Source organism: Podarcis liolepis (assembly GCF_965112155.1).
Source record: "Podarcis liolepis genome assembly, chromosome: 1".
NCBI lineage: Eukaryota > Metazoa > Chordata > Lepidosauria > Squamata > Lacertidae > Podarcis > Podarcis liolepis.
In genome coordinates this window covers 11,164,151-11,190,376 of record NC_139554.1, presented here as the reverse complement: position 1 = coordinate 11,190,376, position 26,226 = coordinate 11,164,151, and the positions used below count along the sequence as shown (strand labels likewise).

Below are 26,226 nucleotides of genomic sequence, written 5' to 3'. Positions count from 1 at the left end.
ACTGACCAGGTCCATTGCCCGTAACTTCTGCCCCCATCAACTGAAAGGGTGCCCCAGAATGCCTGCTATTAGGAATTACAGATGAATATCACAAATGTTAGTTCCTTGCAAGAGGGTCTGTCCACTATCACTAATCTTCTGACTGAATAACTCCTCATAACCTTCCAGGGAAACTGTATTTAACAAGACAAATGATTGAAAATAAAAAGCAGGTTCCACTGGCAGACATACTTCCTCTCGAACCAACTCTTCAGCAGTGCTTTACTTTAAATATATATATATTATATATATGATGTTGTTGTTTAGTCGTGTCTGACTCTTCGTGACCCCATGGACCAGAGCACGGCAGGCACTCCTGTCTTCCACTGCCTCCCGCAGTTTGGTCATATATACACACACACACATACACATACACACACACACACACACATATATATATATATATATATATATATATGTCAACAGGCAAAGCTCCATGAACTTCAAACTGACAAAACACTTGTCAACAAATGCCAGTGAAAACAAAAATTACAACATCATTCCCACAGTTTCATTTGCTCCTGGCCCAAAAAGGAAGGGGGTGGGATTATGCACAATGGCCAGCCAACTGCTTTTCACATCGAAGTCGGAAGAATGTCCTCATCCACCCCAGTGCTGTGTACATTAATACAGACTGTTCTTTCAGCACCTGGGGAATCTGCCAGCACAGTGCTGCACACGCTGGAAAGGAGTTTCTCAGAGACAGAGTGGCAGCAAGCCAGAGGAGGGCTTGTTACACAGATTAAAGTCTGCATTCCTTTCTACCGAGTGAAAGAGAATACCCACCATGCACTGTCAGTAAGGCGGCCCCAGATTAAGCCACAAAAGAAGACAATTCTGCAAGCAGTCTGCTTCTTTATACAACCGTTTAGCAAAGCATTTTACTTTCAAGCACTGTATCTGGGACATGTGTCCGTTTTACTTTGGTGGGACTCAACCAGCTTAAATCCAAGCACTCCAGTTTAATAGTGCCATGGAGTAGACAGCCCCTGTCGCCAAAAGAAGACAGAATGGAGAGATAGGGAGAGAAGTGGAATACATCGTTCAAGGACTCCTTCTAGGAGTCATTGTTGGGGATATGAGAGACACTCTTAAAACAAAGAAATTGTTTAAATGCTAATCCTAGCTAAGTAAAAGCTGCTTCTCTGTGAGCCGCTGCGACATGGCTGGAGTAATTTTTAGATCAGCGACGGCGACCCTGTGGCCCACCAGGTGCTGTTGCACTCCAACTCCCATCAGTCCCTAGTGAATGGTGAATGCTCAGGGATTTTGGAAATGGTAGTCCAACAACATCTGGAAAACCACAAATTCCCTGCCACTGGTTTAAATTGTCTGGTCATGGAATCAGCAGCATGGGGCTCTCTAGGACAGTGTTTGCCAACCCAGTGCCCTTCAGATTTTCTGGACTACAACTCCCATCAGCCCTAAACAACACAGGTAATATTTTATTTGGAGGCATTTAAAAAATACATGCCTGAACATCTTTGGGCTAGTTGTGGTGACCACTGCTCAGCATGGTTAATTATCAATTTTAAGGGACTTACTGAAACTACCAGAACTGTATGAAACTAAACTTTTGGGGAGAAAAATCAGTTTACATGCACCCTTACAGGACATGCTGGCAAGAACTCATGAGAAAAAAATCAGCCAATTCTTACATTAGAAAACAGACAACACCCAAGATTAGTCTACAAGCGATTAAGGGTATGACATTGAAAATAACGGCAGTGTCAAACTGCCTAAAGAAAGCTCAAAATACAGAGGAAATGAGAAGAACAGCCCATTGTCATTTTTAAACGTAGTATATATTTTATGCTATAAAATTTGCTTTAAAATATACAGTAATTGCACTATAGGATTTTAAAAATAAAGTACGCATCACAATGGGCATGGTATACCAAGCAGTATGTGCACAGAGAGAAAGAGCAGCCCATGTGATCGGTGTACAATATGAAAGCTACATCTGATGTAAATATGGGAGGTTGGCCTTCTGCCCCTGCTTTGTCAACAGAGCAGTAACTTTTAGTTCCTGCAGTCCAAGCTCCAGCTTCTCCAACGCAAAGGGACTGAACAGGAGAGCACTCCCTCCAAGTCTGAATCTGGCCCTGAGTCTAATCTGGCTCTTGACACTAATGCACAAGCCTGCCTCCATAAACAGATGTTGCACATAAGTAGCATTTGTTGGGTTGAAATAGCCAGGGTTTATTTATTCGAAGAGCGTTGATCAGACCAAGGCTTACTTAGCCTGAGTAACATTCCTACATTAGACCCACCCTTTTCGTAATTTTATTTCTCAACAATGTTAAAGGCTGTTTGGGCAGGAGGTGTTGTTTCCCAAAGCACATAGTTTCGTCTTTTGCGGGAGGCTAGTGCAGAACAGATTGTAAGAAAATGCATACATCTATTCCATTTTGAGTCTGGAATCATCATAAATAATGGGAATGGGGGATTACGAATCTGCCAGATTTCAGTACAAAGATATTGTGGAGCCTGAACTTGAAAACAACCTTTTACACACGATTGATTGATTGATTGATTGATATTTATTTATATCCTGCCTTTCTTCCATTAAAGCACTCAAGGCAGAATACACAAGTTTCCCAAGTGGTCTCCCATCCAGAAACTGAACAGATCCACACCCATTTGGCATCAGGAAAGTAACTGCATCATGTGCTCTCAGACAATGCCCTGGGAAACATGCTCCCTCTATTGCAAGGTTACTGAGTGCTAGTAACCTTGTGGGGCTCAGAGACTGCCCTGGAAAAATTGGGTACAAGAAGGCTTGGCTGAAGTGCCACCATCCAATCAGTCAGACTTGTGCCATTTTCCTGACGTAAACCCCCTCTTCCAACAGAACACATCACACAAGAAGGTGTTAGAATAGTTGTCCATCAGAAATGGCTGCTCCTTTCTGAAACGCCACCCACAATCAGTAGCTGACAAACCCATGATAGTTTTAGGATAGAACTATTTAGCAGAGCAGCCTTCCCCTTAGTTTTAGTTTTTAAATAAGTTATAACAAGTTACCATTTTGGAGAGTCTGCGCCCGCGATTCCTTTCCCAAGTTGACGTGAAATCCTCCAACTGTTTGTGTTTTTCCTGCCGCTGCAAGGAACAAAAAAGAAAAAAGCTTGTCAAATACTACAGATTAATGGAGGTATTACAATAAATCTTGTGATGGCTCCCTTTTAGTAAGTGTTTCATCTAACAAACTTCAGTGGTCCTAGACATAGAGGCTCCTCTTATGCTGATTAAGGATCCAAGAACACTCATAAGGGAACTCAAGAGCTCTCCTTTCTGCAGTTTCATCTGCTTCTATCACAGAGTGCAACAGGCTCTCAGAGCAAAGGTTGTGCAATATTACTAGGGGCTGCCATCGCTGCTTGCTCTGCTCACCCACTCCATCCACCCATCTCTCTGCCCTTACCACACAGCTGACCAACCAGACTCTCTTTACACCTTCCCCCATACCTCACCCCAAGCCCCTCCTCTCTCACCCCATAACCGTTTGAAAGGGAGGAAGAGGAACTTCACACTGCAGTTTGCTAAATAACGGTGTGAAGGGGCTTCTCACCCTCTGTTAAACAGCTTACATGGGCCAGCCAGCTATTCCTCATGCTGCATCTGGCATAGCTACCTATTGGCAGCCACGCAAGCTGCAGAGTGTGACGACACCTTACCTTTTTATGTAGGAAGAAAAACAGTGTGGGGGTACATGCAAACATTTCCAAAGATTCTTATTGGGTTTTTTAAGTCAGGCTGCATGTTAACTACTGTAGTACTTTGGGGTTTAGCAAACTTCCAAAAGGTAGCAAGCAAACACATCAGGAAGCCTCTAAGAATATGTTCCCTGTTACCTTCAAACTATGATTACCAACTTAAGAACAAGCCAGAATATGATACCTCAGTTCTGTCCCCGTGCTGTTTAACAAACTACTGAATGGGATTCATACAGAGCTTTGGAGTACGCTATTATCAGTATACTGGCAATATACAGCTCTATTTCTCCTTTTTATCTTCTGCAGGTGAGGCAGTGGATGTGCTGAATCAATGCCTGGTTGCAATAATGGACTGGATGAGAGCTAATGCACTGAAACTTCATCCAGACAAAGACTGAGTTGCTGTTAGTGAGCGGTCCTTCTGTTCAGCTGTGTTGTCTGCAGTCTGCTTTAGACAGGGTCACACGCCCTCTGAAGAAGCACATTCAAAGTCTGAGGGCTCTCCTGGATCCACTGCTGCCACTTGAGATACAAGTGTCTTCCCCCAGCTCAGAGTAGTGGCCCAGCTATGACACTGCATGATGTGCAAGACTAAAAGAGCATGGGTGCAAGACTGAAAGTTTTTTTCTAACAAATAAATTATTCCAGGAGCCATCAGAGCCCATTCCATGGTGATGTGTCCAGTCAGAAGAAAAAAATTAAAATGAAAAACACATTTCTGGTTTCTATGCCATTTATGAAAGGTGTCAATCCAGACCTCTTTCAGCATATTTCTTTGGAAATCATTTGCATGTTAAGTTTCAGACTTCTCCCAGTTGACAACAGAACAATTTGTGCTAAAAAGTGGTTTATTTATCAGAACTATTGAGCCAAGGAAGCTGATGATGTGGAAGTAACTATGGTAGGAATATTAATTTTTCTACCGTAAGAGAATGTGTGGGGGTTTAAGTAATATTTTCACCACTGCACTCTTATAAAGAGAAAAATGGCACATACTAAAACAAAGAAGGAAACCCGTACTATCTGGTACTTTACACACTTATAATGCAGCCTGCCACTTATGCAGAAAGTGTCAAACCAACTGTGAGATAACCATGGATTACATTGGCTACACTGGGAGACTTAAGATACAAAAGCTAGATGCTTCAGTTCCATAGTATCTGCAATTGATAGCAACAAAGGCAAAGATTCTTAATTTTTTCAGTCTGAGGTTTTCAGTCAAAAGCTACTGCTAAAAGATGGCTACTCTCAGCTTCTACCATTCAGCTGTCAAGCAATTTTACAGGAAAGTAAACAGATCTGAACACTCTCCAACAGAGACAAGTTCTGTCAAGCCCATTCTCTCCACATCCCCACCCCCCACCCCTCTTCTGTTCCCAGGTACCACCCCAGTGGGAGTCAGATTCTGAGGTTCTTCTCTGGATGAAATACAGCTCTATAAAAAGCAAGGGGGGGAATCAATGCAGTCGCAAAGTGCACAATTCAGCATTTTCATAACTGCCAAACTATCCTCTGCAGCATCTCAAGCAAGCCTTTGTTGCTGTCATGAAAGCAGCATATACAGGAAGAGGGTGCCAGAAAGAGATTTAGCCCTGATGCATGATACAAGACTGACACCTGGAGGAAGCCATGAAAGATGCAATGAGAAAGTCACTCATATGCTGTGCAGCTTCCCTGGAACAGTTATCTGTTTCCATGATAAGGGGTGGCATCTTTCCTACATGATTCCAACAATCTGTTTTGTCCACATGACTCCTGAGGCGCTCAAGAAAGTCTATAATATGACGACAGGCAGGTAACAATTAATAAATAAAGATAAAGTTTATAATAGGTCTATAGGCAGGAAATGCGCCCATGCTAATTAAAATCTTCCTGTCCTAAGACCACCTGTAGTTTGGAAAGCTGCTATTTTTCTAATTCAACTGCGGGGAACCTGAGTGCCTTCCATAAGTTCTTGGACTCCAACTTCCATCAACCCCAGCCAGAACAGCCAAGAAGATGGAAGCTGCAGGCCAGCACTTTCTGGAGGTGCCACAAGTTCCCTGCCCCTGCTCTAATGGCAAGATGTGTAAGCATAAACAGTGGCAGTCTGTGTACAAGTCCTACTCTACTAAAATAACCCACAAATGAGGGCGTCTTCTGCATGACCATCCCTCCTGCCTTCCTTTCGGAAGGCAATCTATAAGGAACCTCAGAGAAACAATGTCTGCAGTAAACTCTGCATTTGAATTCAGCATGAATGGGCTTTAGGATAACAGAAACAACAACAACCATCAGTCAAGCTTATCTGACACTTGAAACCCTTTATCAGAGAATGAGCCGCTCAACTAAAGGCTGGGGCTGTTCTGTTTATTTAAGAAATACACTCATCTGAAAAGATGTGTGGAAGTTTGCAGAGAGATATGGAGAGTGGATAGGGGCGTGGGGTAATACGATTCTATTTATTTCACTTATTGCATTTGTATACCACTTTTCTGCCAAACCACTCAAGGCAGTTTAAAATTTGTATAAGCCATTATCAATCCAAGACCGCTACAAAAGGATTGGCAAGAGAAGAGAAGAGAAAAACAAACAATTTCAGGTCCCAGCTCTTTTATAAGGTTACCTAATGAGCCGGTGGAATGGCCACATTGACAACCAACGTATCAAGTAAATTCTGCATTCTATCTCCCACTGAAAACAAACAGCATCATAATTTATGGAAGGATGCTTCTGGCGTCTAAACATGGCAATGTCTCTTTCAAGTTCTGTAAAATATTACTGAAACAGATGGTAGAAGAGTGCTAACATCTTGAGCAGTTTTGGCACCACTGTTAAGAAATAAAAGTTATCAGTGCTCGGGGGTACGTGCTTGTTTTAAGTTGCCTAACTTCAATTCATCAATAGGCCAAACTTGGGGTTTTGTAGGTGGGCTACAAAATGGGCATTGGACAGTGTCTAAAAGATGATAGTACAGTGAAAGTTTCAGGGGCTATGGAGTGTAATATTTTATACAGTGGTACCTTGGTATTTGAACTGCTTGGCTCCCGAACAAATCGGCTCCCAAATGCTGCAAACCCAGAAGTAAATGTTCCGGTTTGTGAACGTTTTTCGGAAGCAGAACATCCGACGTGGCTTCCGATTGAGTGCAGAAAGCTCCTGCAGCCAATAAGAAGCCACGCCTTGGTTTTCGAAGGTTTTCAGAAGTCGAACGGACTCCCGGAATGGATTAAGTTTGAGAACCAAGACACCACTCTTAATGTGCCCACTTGTTAATCCCATCTTGTGAATAGAAAGTGACCTGTTTCCTGCTCAACTCATCGGGAATGGAAAAAAGGTGAAATTTGTTAAAGTTCCTGCCATAAATATAAGCCTGTGATGATTATTACAGCTAAAACTGCCCACTGACTTTCAAAATTTTCTTCAATTTCTGGGCAGAAGTGGGTGTCACACCAACTTCTTACTGCACACTTCTTGATTTTCAGATGCCATAGTAGGTTAGGTACACATACATGCTTAAATTTCCTCCCTCTGCAGCTTTCACCATCCTTTCTAGACACTTGCCAAACTCAGTGGTAAAACAGATTCTGTAATAAGAGAGGTTGATGAAGAAAGAACAGGAAGAAACAAATACAGTGGTACCTCAGGTTAAGTACTTAATTCGTTCCGGAGATCCGTACTTAACCTGAAACTGTTCTTAACCTGAAGACCACTTTAGTTAATGGGGCCTCCAGCTGCTGCCACGCTGCTGGAGTACGATTTCTGTTCTCATCCTGAAGCACTATTTCTGGGTTAGCGGAGTCTGTAACCTGAAGCGTATGTAACCCGAGGTACCACTGTACTTCTGAATACGAAACATGACCAAATAGATAGAAAAACCTAACAGATTTGAGCATTGAAGACATAGCAGGAAAGAAAGTCAGGTAAGTAAATGTAGTGGATTGAACTGTGAGAACTATATGGATGCATCTGTATAGGTTTTTGGGGGGGGTATCTACCTTTACTAGAATTTCCCCCCAAATTCTACTCAATCTGATCTCACAACTTCCCAGGCTTCAGCCCACCAAAAATCACATCCACTCCGATTCCTGCCATTCCCCAACTCAGTCATATCTAAGCCATCATTGGTTACACCTTTTCACTTCCTCTGTGCACACACTATTCACTTAAGGTCCCCTCTCTTGATCTCTATCACCTCAAAATGATACGCAAATCCAGGGCAATTCAGAAACTATGCAGTAGCCCCCACAAAAGTCACACAGACCTCTTAAAACTAAGTCTTTTCTGTCCTCAAAAGTACCTGCCCCCCAAAGCCTAGACCTGCCGATCAGAAGGTTGGCAGTTTGAATCCCCGCGATGGGGTGAAAACCCGTTGCTCGGTCCCTGCTCCTGCCAACCTAGCAGTTCGAAAGCACACCAGTGCAAGTAGATAAATAGGTACCGCTCCTGCGGGAAGGTAAACTGCATTTCCGTGCACTGCTCTGCTTCGCCAGAAGCGGCTTAGTCATCCTGGCCACATGACCCGGAAGCTGTACGCCGGCTCCCTCAGCCAATAAAGCGAGATGAGCACCGCAACCCCCGAGTCAGTCACGACTGGACCTAATGGTCAGGGGTCCCTTTACCTTATACTAAGGGTGACCGCAAGTTCATCTAGCCATTATTGTCAACACTGACTGGCAGCAACTCACAGGATTTCAGACAGCAATCTCCTATTCCCCACCCTGCCAGCAGATGCTGGGAAATGAACCTGAGACCTCCTGCATGCACAGAATATGTGCTACCTCTGAGCTACGGCCCTTCCCTGCCAGCCTCAGCTCATTCGAACTGCACTCCTACCCTGCTACGAACTGCCCTAAATCCAATCCTCTGGCACAGCCACCACATGCTGTTCAGTCCCTAAAAAAATAAGAAGAGCCTGCTGGATTAGGTGAAAGGCCCATCGAGGCCCAGCATCCTAGTCTTACAGTGACTGACCAAATGCCAGTGGGAAACCCACAAGTAGGATTCAACCACAAGAGCCCTCTACACACACACACACACACACACACACACACACACACACACACCCCGTGGTTTCCAGGACCCTGTTATTCAGAAGCATTGCTGCCTCCAACATTGGAGGCAGAGCACAACCATCATGGCTAGTAGTCACTGGTAGCCCTCTCATCCGTGAATTTGTCTAATGCTCTTTTAAAACCTCCTAGGTTGGTGCCATCATTGCCTCTTGTGGGAGCGAGTTCCATAGTTCAATTATGTGCTGCATGAAGAAGTCAGTTTTACAGTGGTGTCTCGCAAGACGAAATTAATCCGTTCCGCGAGTCTCTTCGTCTAGCAGTTTTTTCGTCTTGCGAAGCAACCCTATTAGCGGCTTAGCGGATTAGCGCTATTAGCGGTTTAGCGGCTATTAAAGGCTTAGCGGCTATTAAAGGCTTAGCGGATTAGCGGCTAAAAGGCTATTAGCGGCTTAGCAGCTTAGAAAAAGGGGGGAAAGCGGGGGGGAAATCGGAACACTCGCAAGACGTTTTCGTCTTGCAAAGCAAGCCCATAGGGAAAATCGTCTTGCGAAGCAGCTCAAAAACGGAAAACCCTTTCGTCTAGCGGGTTTTCCGTCTTGCGAGGCATTCGTCTTGCGGGGCACCACTGTATCTGTCCTGAATCTTCCAAAATCAGCTTCATTGGATGTCCATGACTTCTAATGTTATAAGAAAAGGAGAAATAACTTTCTTCTAACTGCTTTCTCCATACCACACATAATTCTATAAAAATCATCATGTCACCTGCTACTCGCCTTCTCTAAGGCTAAGCTAAAAAGTCCCAGACCCTGCATGTTAAAGGGGAGTTCGCTCCATGCCCTTGATCATTTTGGTTGCCCTTTTCTGAACCTTTGCATATTAAGCTTCCAATCCTTCTCATTATTAGTATTAGTATTAATCAGATTTATTAGTCTTTTTTTGCCACGGCAATGAAAAGTGACGTCAAAAACAATTTTAAAAAACATATAAACATTTGGGGAGGAAAGACAGTAAAACGTCCCACCCACTCTAAAACCCCATCAATTGTTAAAGGTGTGGTTTAAAAGGAACATATCTGCCTGAATTGCCTTGAAGTCATAACTTTAACCCATCACTGTGCGTCTGGTTTTTAAGGAAGGGTACAGAAGGACACGGGTGGCGCTGTGGTTTAAACCACAGAGCCTAGGACTTGCTGATCAGAAGGTCGGCAGTTCGAATCCCCACAACGGGGTGAGCTCCTGTTGCTTGGTCCCTGCTCCTGCCAACCTAGCAGTTCAAAAGCACGTCAAAGTGCAAGTAGATAAATAGGTACCGCTCCAGCAGGAAGGTAAACGGCGTTTCTGTGTACTGCTGTGGTTTGCCAGAAGCGGCTTGGTCATGCTGGCCACATGACCCGGAAGCTGTACGCTGGCTCCCTCGGCCAATAAAGCAAGATGAGCGTCGCAACCCCAGAGTCAGCCACAACTGGACCTAATGGTCAGGGGTCCCTTTATCTTTACCTTTACAGAGGGACAAAAGGTAAATGAGATTTCACAAACCACTGCTGTGCTGTTAATGGGATATTCTCTCTCTCTCTCTCTCTCTCTCTCTCTCACACACACACACACACACACACACAATATAAACATTTAAAAATACTTTTTTAGGCCAGGGGCAGCATTTGGGAAAGAAGTGATTCAAAGAGAATCCTTCATTTGCAAACAAGCATGCCCTGGTGGTTAACGGGCAAACTAACATCCAGGGAGACAGGTTCAAATCCCTACATGGCCATAACTCTTAACAGGTAATAGTGACCCTGTAATACCCTCTCAGCCTCCTAGCCTACCTCGCAGGACTGTCTTGCAAGAATGAGGAAACATAATCACACACATGCAGCCTTAGGGTATAACAGCAAAATCTGTTGGGGGTTTTTAATGAAGTTTCGCCCAGTCATATAAAACTTGTTTTCAAAGAGTACCCCCCCAAAAAAAATCCTGCTTTAACTGCCCCCCACACAAAGAACTGCATTCCCTCATTGCGAGAAGTAAGGTTACAGGGAACCAGGCAGAGGGCCTTCTCGGTAATGGCGCCTGCCCTGTGGAACTCCCTCCCAGCAGATGTCAAAGCAATAAACAACTATTTTACTTTTAAAAGTCATCTGAAGGCAGCCCTCTTTAGGGAAGTTTTTAATGTTTGAAGCTGTACTGTTTTTAATATTCAGTTGGAAGCCGCCCAGAGTGGCTGGGGAAACCCAGCCAGATGGGCGGGGTATAAATAATAAATTATTATTATTATTATTATTATTATTATTATTATTATTATTATTATTATTATTATTATTAAAAGCAGTGTATAAATTAAATAGTAATAAATGACCTGTGATCAGCTGTGTGAACGACTGGTATGCTTCCAAAGAAGCTGGTATGCTTCCAAAGAAGCCTCTTTTGTATGCCATTAAAAGCATCCCACATTTTACCAAATTGCTGTCACATCCAAGAAATAATGCATGCATGTCTTTATTACTTTGAGGAGGGCACAGGCAGAATCCGCAGTGGCATCTCCAGGTAGAGCACCCCTGTCTAAAATCCAGGAGAGATGCTGCCAGCCAGTGTTAACAATACTGGGATGGATGAGCCAGTGGCCTGAAGGCGGAGTCCTAAGTTTACACAAATCTGAAAAACCTCTGATGCAGTGTTAGAAACTCAGGTATTTAAGGTAAGCACCAAATGGTTCCTTAAACCAAGGTTAGAGTCACCAAAACAGAATGTCTTATTTTTCAAATGATGAACTGACTACGATTGATTCTCAGTTAAACATCTGGCTAGTTCAGATGACAACCTTGAGCTAGTTTAAAAGATCTGAGAACTTAAAGAAGAAAAGTCACTTGATCCAGGGACAGTCCAAATATATTGGCCTATTCTGACCTCTTTTTCTTAATGGTGAGTGCTCCTGTTCAGGCTACACATAAAAAGCATTTTGGTTCCACAAATTCTTTATGGTTGTGCAGATAAAATATAACTGATAGAATTCTACAGGATGGAGTATTAGTGTGTGAAAACAGTTCAGATCCAATGATTCCCCAGGGGCTGGAAATGTGAGACGCCACTCTGGCATCCAGGCATCTTCACTTGCTCACAAGTGGTCGAAAGCCAGGTACAAAATGGACCTAGCACCTGGCTAATTTTGAACACTGCTCTGATGTTCTTGTTTTTATCATGTATTTAGTGTTTTTATGTTGTTAATTCAGGGGTCAGCGACCTTTTCCAGCCATGGGCCAGTCCACCGTCCCTCAGACCATGTGGTGGTCCGGACTATATTTTTTCGGGGGGGGGGGGAGAGAGAATGAACAAATTCCCACGCCCCACAAATAACCCAGAGGTGCATTTTAAATAAAAGGACACATTCTACTCATGTAAAAACATGCTGATTCCCAGACCACCCGCATGCCGGATTGAGAAGGCGATTGGGCCGCATCCGGCCCCTGGGCCTTAGGTTGCCTACCCCTGTGTTAAGTGCTCTGAGATCTACGGATGAATGGTGGTAACAAATCCAGCAAATACGTAAAGTTAAATAAATAAATAAATCTTCTGTGTTCTCATTTTGCATTTCTATGTTGTAAACAGCCCTGTGATCTTCGAATGTAGGGTGGTATGCAAATTTAATAAATAATAAACAAAAATAATAAATAATACCACCCATTTCTCTCTCACACGCACCTTGGACACTAAACCCCAGCAGACCCTCCAAGTGTCTTTATTTTCCAGGGACAGTCCCAGATTTACAGAAGCCACCCCGGTTTCTGATGGGATCCCGGAATGTCCTGCTTTTCCTTAGGACGTCCATATTTACATCAGAGAAATGTTGGAGGGTATGGAGTTATGCAAACCCTGCCCCAAGCCAAGGGGATAAGTAACTATACAACCTATAGAACAGTGTTTCCCAAACTTTTTTGGGCAAAGGTACACTTGTTTCATGAAAAAAATTTCGAGGCACACCACCATTACAGCCCCGTGACGTCAGCGCGCAGCGTCACGCCGGGAGGGACATGAATTGCTAGCAAATTACATAATCACCTCCTTGAGGGCTGGCTCATCTTCTCCGAAGGCAGAACCCCATTAATTAACAGCACAGACTCACACCATAGCCAAGACGAGGGGGGAAAACCTCAGTCATGCACAGTCATGCACATGTGGGGGCTAAATGAGGACGAAGACCGGGCAGAGAGCAGGGTTCAAATCACCCCACCTGGCCAGGACAATCCCTGGGTCTCCCTTGGGCCACTCGCCTGACCCACCTCGCAGGGCTGTTGTTGCGAGGATAACACGGGGAGAACCACGCGCGCCCCCGGGAGCTCCTTGGAGGAGAAAGCGGGCGATGAATGCAATGCACGAAATATATGAGAGGCGACCAGGTTTTGCAGGTGAGGGGCCCCCGCCAGCCTCCGCTTCCAACACCCGGCGCAACGACGCCGAAGTTTCCCCCCGGGCTCGGCTCAGGGAGCAGCGCTGCTCCCCCCCCCCCGGCTCCCCTTCGCCCTCCCGGCTCTCTCTGCCGCCCACTGGGGACCCCCCTCACCTGCCAAGTCCGGAGCGCCGGTGGAAGTTGCATGCATGCATGCAGGGCGCCGCGTTGCCATTGCATTGCACTGCACTCCATGCAACGCCTGCACGCATGCATTGCCTTGCACGCCCGCCAAGGGGTCTCCCCGCGGTCTGATGCGTCCCCTCCGGCGCGGATGCAGCATTGCAAAAATAAAAAAAACCCCGACGCAGCCCTACCTGGGGGGCAGCCTCCGCCTCCGCCGCTCCGCCTCCGCGGGGATCCCCGGGCTCCATCCTGCCGCCCGATCTCCGCGGGGGCGCAGGCAGGGGGCGCGGGGTCTGCGCGGAAGAGCCCCTGCCCGCCCGCCCGGCCGCCGCCGCTGCGCTCATTCCATGGCCGGGAGAAGAGCGCTTCAAACAAAACGCCCGGCCCGCCAGGCCACACTGGGAAACATAGTTCGCGCACCCCGCACGGGCACGGAGCCCAAGGGCGAGGGGACTACGGATCCCAGCAGCCCCCGCGCCGGGGACGGAGGGGGAGAGGCCGGGTGCAGGGATGGAGGGACGGGTGGGCGAGCGAGTGAGTGAGTGGCAGCCGCCAAGCCTTGGCCGAGAGCCAGGAAGGGCCTCCCCGGAGGAGGAGGAGGGAGGCGCAGAGTGGGAGGGAGGGAGGGAACCCCAGGGGTCATCTAGTGACGGCGCCCCAATCGAAAATTTGACTTTTTTAAAAAAAAATCTTTCGAATTTTTTAATTTTTCCCGCGGCACACCAGGCAACATCTCGCGGCACACTAGTGTGCCGCGGAACAGTGGTTGGGAAACACTGCTATAGAAGACATCTGAAGGAAGCCTTGCATAGGGAAGCTCTTTAGCGTTCAATGTTTTGTTATGTTTTTATATATTGGAAGCCGCCCAGAGTGGCTGGAGCAACCCAGTCAGATGGACAGGGTATACAGTGGTACCTCTGGATGCGAACAGGATCCGTTTCAGAGCCCTGTTCGCATCCAGAAGCGAACGCAACCCACGTCTGCACAGGTCGCGATTCGCAGCTTCCGTGCATGCACGTGTCATTTTGACCGTCTGCGCATGCACGAGCGGCGAAACCCGGAAGTAATGCACTCCCATACTTCCGGGTCACCGCAGCACGCAACCCGAAAATACTTATCCCGAAGCTACTTCAACCCAAGGTATGACTGTATAAATATTATTATTATTATTACTAGTATTATTATTTACTAGGACATCCCTATTTTCACTGGAGAAATGTTGGCGGGTACGGAGTTCTGTGACCCCTGAACCAAGGGGATAAGCGAATATTCAACCTTTAGAAGACATCTGAAGGCAGACCTGCATAGGGAAGTTTTCCAATATTCAATGTTTTGTTATGTTTTTATATATGTCGAAAGTTGCCCATAGTGGCTGGAGCGACCCAGTCAGATGGACAGGGCGTGTGTAAAATAAAATATAATAATAATAATAATAATTTAATAGGACATCCCTATTTTCATTGGATAAATGTTGGAGGGTATGGCGTTATGAGACCCTAGAGCAATCTAAAGGCAGCCCTGTATAGGGAAGTTTTTTAAAAGTTTTCTTCCATTTTTATGTATGTTCTAAGCTGCCCAGAGTGGCTGGGGCAACAGGGTCAGAGGTGTGGGGTATAAATCCTGAAATAACAACAATTATTCTTCATATGGAAGGAATAGTAATGATGGTGGTGGTGATAATGATAATATTAATAATAATGATTTCTTCATATGGAAGAGGACGTCCGTCCGTATTTTCACAGAAGGGTATTCCCCAGCCCAGCTCACACATACCCCTGCCCCACATGCCCTCCTTGCCCCCTGCCGGCTTCCCCTTCTGCATCCCTTCCTTTTATTCCCCCGTCACCCACCGTCGAGGGAGACGAACTGCCCGACGGCCGACGACCCTCCTCCGCTGTTCTCCACGAACTGCACCTCGGAGACGATGATGTTGTCCTCGAGGACGGAGCCGCAGCCCGTGCAAACCGCGTCTCCGCGGGCCGAGTCCACCTCGATCTCCGAGCTGCCGCACGCGGCGCACACCCGCCCGCCGCCGCCGCCGCCCGGCATCTTCGGGCGCGAGAGGCAGCAGGGAGGCAGGCTCCCCTCAGGCCCAAGGAAAAACCCCGCCGCCGCCTCGCGGGCCGGGCCGGCGACCCCCTCCGCCCTCCCGCCTGCTCTCTCTCGCCGCCACACGCGCGCTCTCCCCTCACGGGCCTCGGCCGGTTCCCCTCGCCGGCTCCACCTCGGCCCGCAAACGCCGCCCCTTCTCGCGAGGCCGGCGAGGCCTAGTCGCCTCCCCTCGCCGGGAACGGGCGAGCCAAGCGCTCGCGGGCCGAGTGGGCGCGTTCGACTCCAGCCCGCTCGACGCCCCGCGGCCTAGGTGCTCCCGCGGGGCTTCGCGGGCCCTCTCGCCTCAGGCAGGGCAGCGGGAAGCCTGTGGGCCCCTCAGGCTGCTCGTGGACTACAACTCCCGTCAGCCCTCGCCAGCGCGACCTGGTAGCAGGGGCTGATGGGAGATGGAGTCCAGGAGCTGTCTGAGGGCCGCTGGTTCGCTTCCCCGGGGTAAGGGCCGGGATGCCGAAGGGAGGGTTTGTTTGCCGCTTGGATTTTGGGTTCTAGCTAAGCAGGTCTGGCTGGTGGCTTGTCGTTTTCTGGAGGGACTCGGTATGGTTTGTTTTAGCTTGCCCCGCGTTCACAGAAAACAAGCAGAGGTGGGGACAAACCAATTAACTTTTAAGTCAAAAAGTGTTTTGTTTTGATTTTATCCTGCTCCTAGGCCACACACACACAGAAGTTGTGGTGGGGGTGTTGTCACATTGCAGCTTGCAGATATCAGCAAAGAAATCACCTCAGGCTTACAATAGGGAAGACACAGCACTAAAGGAAAAAAGGAGTGGGAGGGAGAAGGTGGAAAAGCAAACCTATTTCTTCATACTTGTACTGAGCAGGTGGAATGAGCCAAACGCTGCTGGTCTTTCAGCAGAACTGACAAAGAAAGTCCTCTTTCCCACTCCCATGGCTTGATGAATTGTGGGGGGCTGATAGTAAATGTGTATATTCCTCAGAATTGTTGTGGCCATATGTATGTCAAATCTGAGTGGCTGGGGAAACCCAGCCAGATGGGCAGGGTGCAAATAATAAATTATTATCATTATTCCTAACTGTTAAAGTGTGGGGCTTACCTCCTTCTTGAGCTAGAATTTCACCCCCAATCAGTGACCTTCCCAGAGAGGAGTCTGGATTGCTGCTGTGGAAAATGAATTGGTGGGGAGTGTTGCACTAGAAAGACAGGCCTTCATTTGGGTTGCTGATTTCATTCACTTCATGGAACACTCCCAGGATATCTGAAAAATAAAGAGCCCCTGAGCATGGAGAGTATATTTCCGTCACCACTGAATAAACAAAGCCTCTGCAAAGAGAGAAAGAAGATTAAGAAACATGGCTCATTCGCAATGGTTTTCTTCCTAGTTATGTGTAAGGTAAAGGGACCCCTGACCATTAGGTCCAGTTGTGGATGACTCTGGGGTTGCGGCGCTCATCTCGCTTTATTGGCCGAGGGAGCCGGTGTACAGCTTCCAGGTCATGTGGCCAGCATGACTAAGCCGCTTCTGGCGAACCAGAGCAGCGCACGGAAACGCCATTTACCTTCCCGCCAGAGCGGTACCTATTTATCTACTTGCACTTGATGTTAGCAGGAGCAGAGACCAAGCAACGGGAGCTCACCCTGTCAGGATTCGAACCTCGACCTTCTGATCGGCAAGTCCTAGGTTCTGTGGTTTAACCCACAGCGCCACCCGCATCCCCGTTATGTGTACCTAAGTACAAAAAGCAGCATGTGAAATGGGAGTGTTTTGCCAGGAGACGCAAGGCCACTTAGAAGCTGCATCCCCTCCTTTCCAGGAAGAGCATCATGGCAAGGGGAAGATAAGCCTGGTCCCATCCACCAGGTAAGGAGCAGCTGCTCCCCCCACCCCAGCCTTGCCAAAAAAGAACATTCCACTCGTTTTTCCTGCTCTTAGACTGGAGAGCTGAAGGGAACCAAACTCCTGTCTCATCCATCAGGCAAAGGACTAAGGGGTCCTGGGCTGTGTTCCTGCCATGAGTTGCAAGGTATAAACCTTCTAACTAAGCAAATAAGCAATAGATCAAGCTACGGAGAGAAGAAAAAACGTCTTGTAGGATCAATCTCATTTTACATGAAGCAGATGGCTCGGCACTTCGCTGAAATGCCTCAAGGTTCGTACTGGAAATTCCATCACGACAAATCAGTCCTAAAGTACTCTCAGCTAATTATTGTTCACTTGGGTCACTTGGTCTAGCATTTTCCTAAGTGCAAATTGCCCATCACTCCTCAAACACTCTTTAATTAACCCCCCCCCCAACACACACACACACATGTTCTGGAACAGTGCTTAAGAAGACAAAACGTTGAAGAAAATGTGTTCATTTTCTTCATAATTTAAGCCTGAGTTATCTTCTTATTTGGCGATCACTCGTAGCCGAGTAAGATTGTCTTCCATAAACATGGTTTTAACAATGAGTCCATAGGTGACTGTGGAGGCCAGTTCTGGATCCACACATCCTTCCACAGTGGGGACATTGGTTTCCGGTCAGGAGTTGATCACAGTGTGGATTTGCCAAGCGTGGCTTCCTCTTAACGTGTTTCTCCCTTGCGCCGTGAGTTCGAGTGTCTTCAAAGCCCATGACACCTTTGGTAAAGGCTGTTCTCCAACTGGAGCGCTCACAGTCAAGTGTTTCCCAATTGTTGGTGTTTATACTACATTTTTTTAGATTTGCTTTGAAACAGTCTTTAAACCTCTTTTGTTGACCATCAGCATTACGCTTTCCATTTTTAAGTTTGGAATAGAGTAGTTGCTTTGGAAGGTGATCATCAGGCATCCGCACAACAAAGTTGATGTTGAAGAATAATTGCTTCAATACTGGTGATCTTCCAGTACACTGATATTAGTTCGCCTGTCTTCCCAAGACAGTATACCATATTTTTCGCTCTATAGGACGCACCAGACCACAAGACGCACCTCGTTTTTGGAGGAGGAAAACAAGAAAAAAAATATTCTGAATCTCAGAAGCCAGAACAGCAAGAGGGATCGCTACGCAGTGAAAGCAGTGATCCCTCTTGCTGTTCTGGCTTCTGGAATAGCTGCGCAGCCTGCATTCGCTCCATAAGACGCACACACATTTCCCCTTCCTTTTTAGAAGGGAAAAAGTGAGTCTTATAGAGCAAAAAATACGGTAATTTAGCCTGGGAAGACAGGCTAAATTATACCAAATGTTAAATCACAAAATCTTGAAACTGAAAAGGATGGGGGACATCTAGTTCAAAAACGCCGCCCCAATGCATGATGCAACTTAAATACGCGAAGCGGTGTAAAAATAATTATTATTTCCTTCTGCCCCATTTCATGATGGGAATTCCACCCATAGCTGCTATTTGCACCTACAACAGCATCCTTTTTGGCGGGGCAGGGGCAGTAAAATGATTTGGTCCCCCACTTTCACCACAGTCCTGACTGAGAGATCCATATAGCAGCTTTAAAAAATAATAATAATACATGTAACATAATTGGAAAAAGAAGTCTCTCTCTAGCTATAATTCAGTTTCCACGATGGTCGCTGCTTGACAAAATAGTTAACTGAGGTCAGCATAAGGTGGTGTTGTGAAAACAGGTGGCACGAAGCCAATGCTGACCCCCCCCCAACTCACTAGTTAACCTGTTTACATAAAGTACTTTTTCTCCCACCCTTTCTTGTTTTCTGCTTTCATCTTCAGGAACTATGACTAATCTAGAAGCCCCTTAAATTTTATTAACTCTAAAAAAGGATGATAAAATTTATTCCCCACTTTCCAGCATGCTATGAAGTCTCCAGAAGTAGAACTAAAAGTCTTAGTTTTCTATGGATGAGTGCATAGAAACTTAGGGTAATTTTCTAATATTTATGTTATTTGCAAATACAGTGGTACCTCAGGTTAAGTACTTAATTCGTTCTGGAGGTCTGTTCTTAACCTGAAACTGTTCTTAACCTGAATCACCACTTTAGCTTATGGGGCCTCCTGCTGCCGCCGCGCCGCTGGAGCACAATTTCTGTTCTCATCCTGAAGCAAAGTTCTTAACCTGAAGCACTGTTTCTGGGTTAGCAGAGTCTGTAACCTGAAGCGTATGTAACCTGAGGTACCACTGTATATAACTTGAATGGGGGGGGGGACGACAACCCACAGACAGCCAATCAGCTAATCCTGTATCACATTTCCTGCAAGTAGGGTCAATAATAATAATAATAATAATAATAATAATGGTGATGATGATGTTATTTGTACCCTGCCCTCCCCAGCCAGAACTGGGCTCAGAGCGGCTAACATCATATAAATAACACAATATACATAAAAACAGGCATTAATTCAGACAAATTAAAATCTGGACAAATGGCAGTTATCAAGTTAAGTTTGAGAGCGGTTAATACTTGCCAGGACCAACTGTTTTCATTGGTCATATAAGGACCTGTGAACAGGCTGGGAGGCCTCCTTCATGTTTGTTCTTATACAAAGGAAAATAGGTCAGACTGCCCCCTGGCCAAAGGCCTGGCAGAACAGCTCCGTCTTGCAGGCCCTGCGGAAAGATGTCAAGTCTGGGTTGCCTCCAGACTATCCCTAGGTTCCAGGAGAGTTTCAAGCTCATACTGGAACTTTAGATTTGTGCAATTAAAGCAAATTTAATTTATTTGATTGTGTTTCTCGAATTTATATCCCACCTTTTTCTCCTAAAGAATTAAAGTACTTTGTTGTCCTTGTGCAACTATTCCACTTTTTTATGATAATAAAAAACACTGATTTCTTTTTATGTATTTTTTTTGCAGTTAGGAAAGTGACAGGAAAATGCATTGAAAATCATGGGATGAATGAACAATTAATGGGAACACATGTTAACACCCCAAAAGCAAATCAGGATGAATGCTAATTGTCATGTAACCACCCCATAAACAAACAAATAAAGAACAGAGATAAACTAAGCACTATGTAGGTTTTGTGCAAGCAAATTCGAATGAATGCTGAATAAACAGGACATCTGGAGGAGCCCAGCGTGCTTTTTAGCTAACTTTGGCGAAATTCTCAACTTTTTTGGAAAAAATCTGGAGATAGAGTCTTCACTGTCAAGAGAACATTTCTGCTTTAAGTACAGTAAATTTCCTTTGATGAAACATCAGTTAATGCTCCCGCTCTCAGCCTAACAATGGTATAAAGCAGTCAGCAGAGGGAGCCAAAACCCTATTTCTGCTCTCCTCTTGTTCCCCAAATAATTTAATAACCTTTTTTTTAATTAAAGGTTCTTGTGAGCCCAGAGCACTTCCTCATGGAGGTAGTTGGACTATTCTGTCTCTAAGATTTGCCAGTCTTCTGCTTACCTCCATCCTCTCAGAATCTTCTGGAAGTGGGCTATTCAGTCCAGTGTTGTAGCTCAGGGGTCAGCAAACTTTTTCAGCAGGGGGCTGGTCCACTGTCCCTCAGACCTTGTGGGGAGCTGGTCTATATTTTGGGGGGTGGAATTGAACGAATTCCTATGCCCCATAAATAACCCAGAGATGGATTTTAAATAAAAGCACACATTCTACTTATGTAATAATAATATAAGTAAATAAATAAATAAATATTTATACCCCACACTCCCCAGCCAGAGTCAGGCTCAGGGCAGCTAACACCAGTAAAAGTACAAAAAAAATAATATTGGGGGGGGGGGATAATTTAAAATACAGGTTAAAATGCAGCCTCATTTTAAAAGTAGCCCATGTATCAAAACTGTAAGGGGAGGGAAACTGTGGAAAGATGTCAAGTCCCGCAGGGCCCTAGTCTCTTGTGACAGAGCGTTCCACCAAGTCGGGGCCAGTACTGAAAAGGCCCTGGCCCTAGTTGAGACCAATCTAACCACCTTGCAACCTGGGACCTCCAAAGTGTTGTCATTTGTGGTCCTCCGCGGGGCATACCAGGAGAGGCAGTCCCGTAGGTACGTGGGTCCTAGGCCGCGTAGGGCTTTAAAGGTCAAAACCAGCACCTTCAACCTGACCCTGTACTCCACCAAGAGCCAGTGCAGTTGATAAAGCACTGGGTGAATGCGATCCCATGGCAAGGACCCCATAAGGAGCCTCGCCATGGCATTCTGCACCCACTGCAGTTTCTGGGTCAGCTTCAAGGGCAGCCCCGTGTAGAGTGAGTTACAATAATCAAGCCTGGAGGTGACCATTGGAGAGCCAGTGTGGTGTAGTGGTTAAGAGCGGTAGTCTTGTAATCTGGGGAACCGGGTTCGCGTCTCCGCTCCTCCACATGCAGCTGCTGGGTGACCTTGGGCTTCTTTGAAGTCTCTCAGCCCCACTCACCTCACAGAGTGTTTGTTGTGGGGGAGGAAGGGAAAGGAGAATGTTAGCAGCTTTGAGACTCCTTCGGGTAGTGATAAAGCAGGATATCAAATCCAAATCCAAATCCAGACCATGGCATGGATCACTGTGGCCAGATCAGGGCGAGAAAGGTAAGGGACCAACTGCTTGATACGGCAGAGATGGAAAAATGCCACCTTTGCTGTGGCTGCAGACCTGCAGACCAGATTTAGAAGGTGATTGGGCCAGATCTGCCCCCAGGCCTTAGCTTGCCAACCCATGCTCTAGCTCAGGAATGTCCAAAGTCCATTGGTTTAATCTGGCCACTGTGTGTGGCAGTTTTTCCCCAGGGGTAAAATCCAAAAAAAGTTCAACAACTTCAATCCTAAAAAAAAGGTCAACAACTTTGGTCGGCCCTCACGCATGTTCACTTCATCAAATCTGGCCCTCTCTGAAAAAAGACACCCGTGCTCTAGCCCAAGTATAGCACCATTCTGAAGAGGCTGCCTGTTGTGTCCCTGCTCTGAGCACTTCTTCTTCCAGTTAGGTGGCAGGCCCAGAACTCACTCATGCTGGCCTGCTCTGAGGGTGGGTGGATCTTGATTGCAAATTTGCTGCGCATGCAAGAGGGCCCACGTTCAATTGTTCCTTTTCATTTTGAGTTCAAAGAGAATGTGGTGGAAGGTTAGGTGGCGGGGACAGGACTCCACTTGACCCTGAAGAGATGCTGTCAGTCAGAGTAAGCAATGCTAGTCAAGAAGGACAGGTAGTCAGTCTGACCTGGTATGAAGAGACTAGATTTGAGGGCAGCAAATCTATCTGTTTAAACAGATTGAGAGAGGGATGGGTGGCAATCCGTTTTTAACTTGCAAATTGGATGCACACATCAGAAGGTTAAGAACCTTCCTCTCATCCACAGTTTATCCACCCAAACACACCTCAACCTGCAAGAGTTAAATACCCAAATAGGGCTTTAGTATGGCTGATGGTTTTTAGAAGAAAAGAAACTCCACAATCAGAAATCTGGGAAATACTGGGGCAGGGAATGTCTGGTATGTTTTTGATGAATCAGAGGGGCCTCCTTGTATGTTTAGGATTCCAGCTCTCATCCGAAGATAAATGACAATGTCTGGCGTCCTTGCCTTGGTCCGGATTGCAGAAATGTAGCAAAGTTCCACAAAGGAGCTGTTTTTCTTGGCTTGCATTGTGTGCAATAGCTCAAAAGGGAAGGATAATTTCTAAAATTGTTTTCTTTATCAGGGCTGCAGTCCTATGAATTCAAATTCAGAAGTAATCCTTCGTCTGATAGGGCTTAATCCCAGATGCCAGCAAGTTTGAACAGTATTGCTGCCGCAAGATTCATTCCTGTACAACAACCTTTGACAACCTGGTGCGCTTCAAACATTTTGGACTAAAGTTCCCATCAGCCCCAGCCTGCCAGTTACTTCAGCATCTATAATTATTATTACTACTGCTGCTGCTGCTACTACTACTATTTCTTCTGTTGTTGCTGTTACAACGACTACTGCATAAAGTTTATTTAGCACCAATTCTTATAGAATCATAGAATTGTAGAGTTGGAAGGGACATCTAGTCCAACCCCCTGCAATATGGGGGGGGAGCTAAAAGGTTGTGAAAATTGAGAAGGTTGAGCAGCTGGGACTACAACTCCCATCATCCCTGACCACCGGTCCTGTTAGCTAGGGATGATGGGAGCAGTGGCGTAGCGTGGGGGGTGCAGGGGGGGCCGGGCGCACCGGGCGCAACATCTGGGGGTTAGGGGGCGCAAATCCACGGGTTAGGGGGCGCAAATTACTTGCCTTGCCCCGGGTGCTGACAACCCACGCTACGCCACTGGATGGGAGTTGTAGGCCAGAAACATCTGGAGGGCCTAGTTTGCCTATGCCTGGATAACATCACCAAAATGGCAGTTTTCATAGTAGCATATCATGTTTAATCAGTTTGATTAATCGGTTAAAACACATTGATACCTTCAGTTGATTGCACAGAAGATGGTTCACTTATAAAAATTGTTTTTAATATATACTTTAAAAATTGCAAGCAAGAACCTTAGAAGAGACTGCTGGATCACGCCAATGACCCATCTATTCCAGCACCCTGTCCTCACAGTGGCCGATCACAGAATCATAGAGTTGGAAGGGACCACGAGGGTCATCTAGTCCAACCCCCTGCAATGCAAGAATATTTTGCTCCACGTGGGGCTCAAACCCACAACTCTAATATTAAGAGTCTCATGCTCTGCCAACTGAGCTGTGTGTGTCCATGAGAAGCCTATAGGCAGAACCTGAGCCCAAGAGCTCTTTCTTCTCCTGTGTTTTCCAGCAACTGGTATCTAGAAGCATTGATGCCTCTTCTAAAACAATGCCTGTTGCAACACATTCATGTGTCATCTAAAAATGAGGAGAGCGTGCTTTTCTCTCTTTCAAAGGACTCTTCTCATATGGGAACATTATTCTTTTCTCGTTCTAAGCTCTGTATTGTAATTACAGAACAATACCTTTTCTTATTGCTGTGCCGTCTGCTGAAGAGGACAGCAGCAGAAGGTATTGCAGACCTGCATTGCACTCTGGGTTCCGCCAACACCTGTGTCTGCATGTCACTTCTCAACTTTTGCCTGCAAAACCTCACCTGCCAAGACCTTGAAAAGAAAGAAGAACAGGACGTAGCAGGTGGTGTAGTTTAATGGGGAAACACCAAAGCAAACAAACAAGGACCTAACAAACGAGGCAGAGTCAGGACAGCGGGGAAAGTACCGTATTTTTTGCTCTATAAGGCTCACTTTTTCCCTCCTAAAAAGTAAGGGGAAATGTGTGTGCGTCTTATGGAGCGAATGCAGGCTGTGCAGCTATCCCAGAAGCCAGAACAGCAAGAGGGATCGCTGCTTTCGCTGTGCAGCGATCCCTCTTGTTGTTCTGGCTTCTGAGATTCAGAATATTTTTTTTCTTGTTTTCCTCTTCCAAAAACTAGGTGCATCTTATGGTCTGGTGCATCTTATAGAGCGAAAAATACGGTACTTCTTCACACAGCAGATTGTTAAACTATGGAACTCACTTCCACAGGACTACCAAGTTGGATGGCTTTAAAAGAGTGGATAAATTCATGATGTAAAGATGGTATATTACACCTGTGAAATGAGCCAAAATGTATAAGATAAATAATAAACGTTGGAAATGTGAAGAAAAAGAAGGAACATTTTATCATATGTGGTGGGAATGTAAGAAAGTAAAAAACTTCTGGGAAATGATATATAATGAGATGAAAAAGATGTTATAATATACATTTTTAAAGAAACCAGAAGCATTTTTACTTGGTATTATAAATGAGGATATTAATAGACAGGATGGTAAATTGTTCTCATACGCAACAACAGCGGCAAGAGTATTGTTGGCCCAGAAATGGAAGCAAGAAAAAATACCGACGAAAGAAGAATGGCAGACAAAATTAACGGACTACGCAGAATTGGATAAAATGACAGGAAGGATTAAACCTGCGAGACCAGATATTTACAGAAGATTGGAAGAAATATATGAACTATTTTAAGAGCAATTGTAATCAACAAATTACGCTAGTAGGACTACAATAAGTTTTGTAAGGAGAAACATATGAAATATTGCAAAGAAGAGAGATATTAGTTATGAGATTTAAACGTAATAGTGAAAGTAAGAAATGTATATTAAGTGAAAAGATTGGAAAATTTTCAGATGTGTTTGATGGAAGTCAAAAAATGGTATAAGATATAAAAGCATGTTTAATAATTGTTGAAAATGATATGTTAAAAAACTAATAAAAAAATAAAAGAGTGGATAAATCCAAGGCTCTCAGTGGCTCCTAGCATCTTGTTGACCATTGTGGGAATAGGAGGCTGAAATAGATGGAGCTTGAAGTGGTATCTTTCAGTCTGAAACATCTGGAGAGAACCAGGTTGGGAAAGACTGGCAGAGTCTTGTTGAAATCGGGAGGTGGGGTGGACAAATCAGAACAGAATATGCTCGCGTGCAACTTTCACAGCAAACTCCCCAAAACACAGCAGTGAATTGTTTTGCCAAACACGTCCTTCGCCCTTGCAGCTAACAGGAAGCTGGCAACTTTTAACTTAACCTCCCTTCCTGGTGCGGAACGGCTTATGTGCCTTTCCCTACAACCACCCCACATTTGTGCCAGCCCAGGCCATGGGCAGTGCTGGAGAGGCAGCTCCAAATCCCTCCTGGAGAAGGATTAGCATGTGCCAGGCCAGCCTTGGCGTGCTGTTTATCGAGATTCCCCAGCTGAGCTGAAGCTTTGCTGAATGACAAAAGAGGTTCTTTTATACTATCTCCAGAGATGTGTAGTTTTAGCTCCCAAGGCAGGCGTGTCGTGCTTGTGGAGGCACGCAACTTGCTGAGGTCTGGTTCCATATGAGGGTGAATCATCTTTCTAAGAGGAGAAAGTGAGTCAGGAGGAAAGCTCTCTTTGTACGGGCTTATTATATGCCAGTCCCCCCTGCTGTTTTGCCCGGGAGTCAGGGAGAAATATCTACTCTTGCTAAT

At 45.7% G+C, this 26,226-nt stretch overlaps 1 protein-coding gene across 2 annotated transcripts in view; it reads right to left on the bottom strand.

The window, feature by feature from the left end:
- BRF1 (BRF1 general transcription factor IIIB subunit) overlaps nt 1-15,587 on the bottom strand; it is a 199,194-nt gene extending 183,607 nt beyond the window's left edge. For both annotated transcript variants that reach the window (XR_014529466.1, XM_083518401.1), the window contains exons 1-2: nt 15,166-15,587; nt 3,067-3,144 (exon numbers count right to left, since the gene is read on the bottom strand). Coding sequence is in view for 1 of the 2 variants with exons in the window: in XM_083518401.1 (XP_083374527.1) it covers nt 3,067-3,144; nt 15,166-15,364 (277 nt within the window). In the remaining variant the exon portion in view is untranslated. The remainder of the gene's footprint in view (nt 1-3,066; nt 3,145-15,165) is intronic.
- Nucleotides 15,588-26,226: the final 10,639 nt, after the last annotated feature.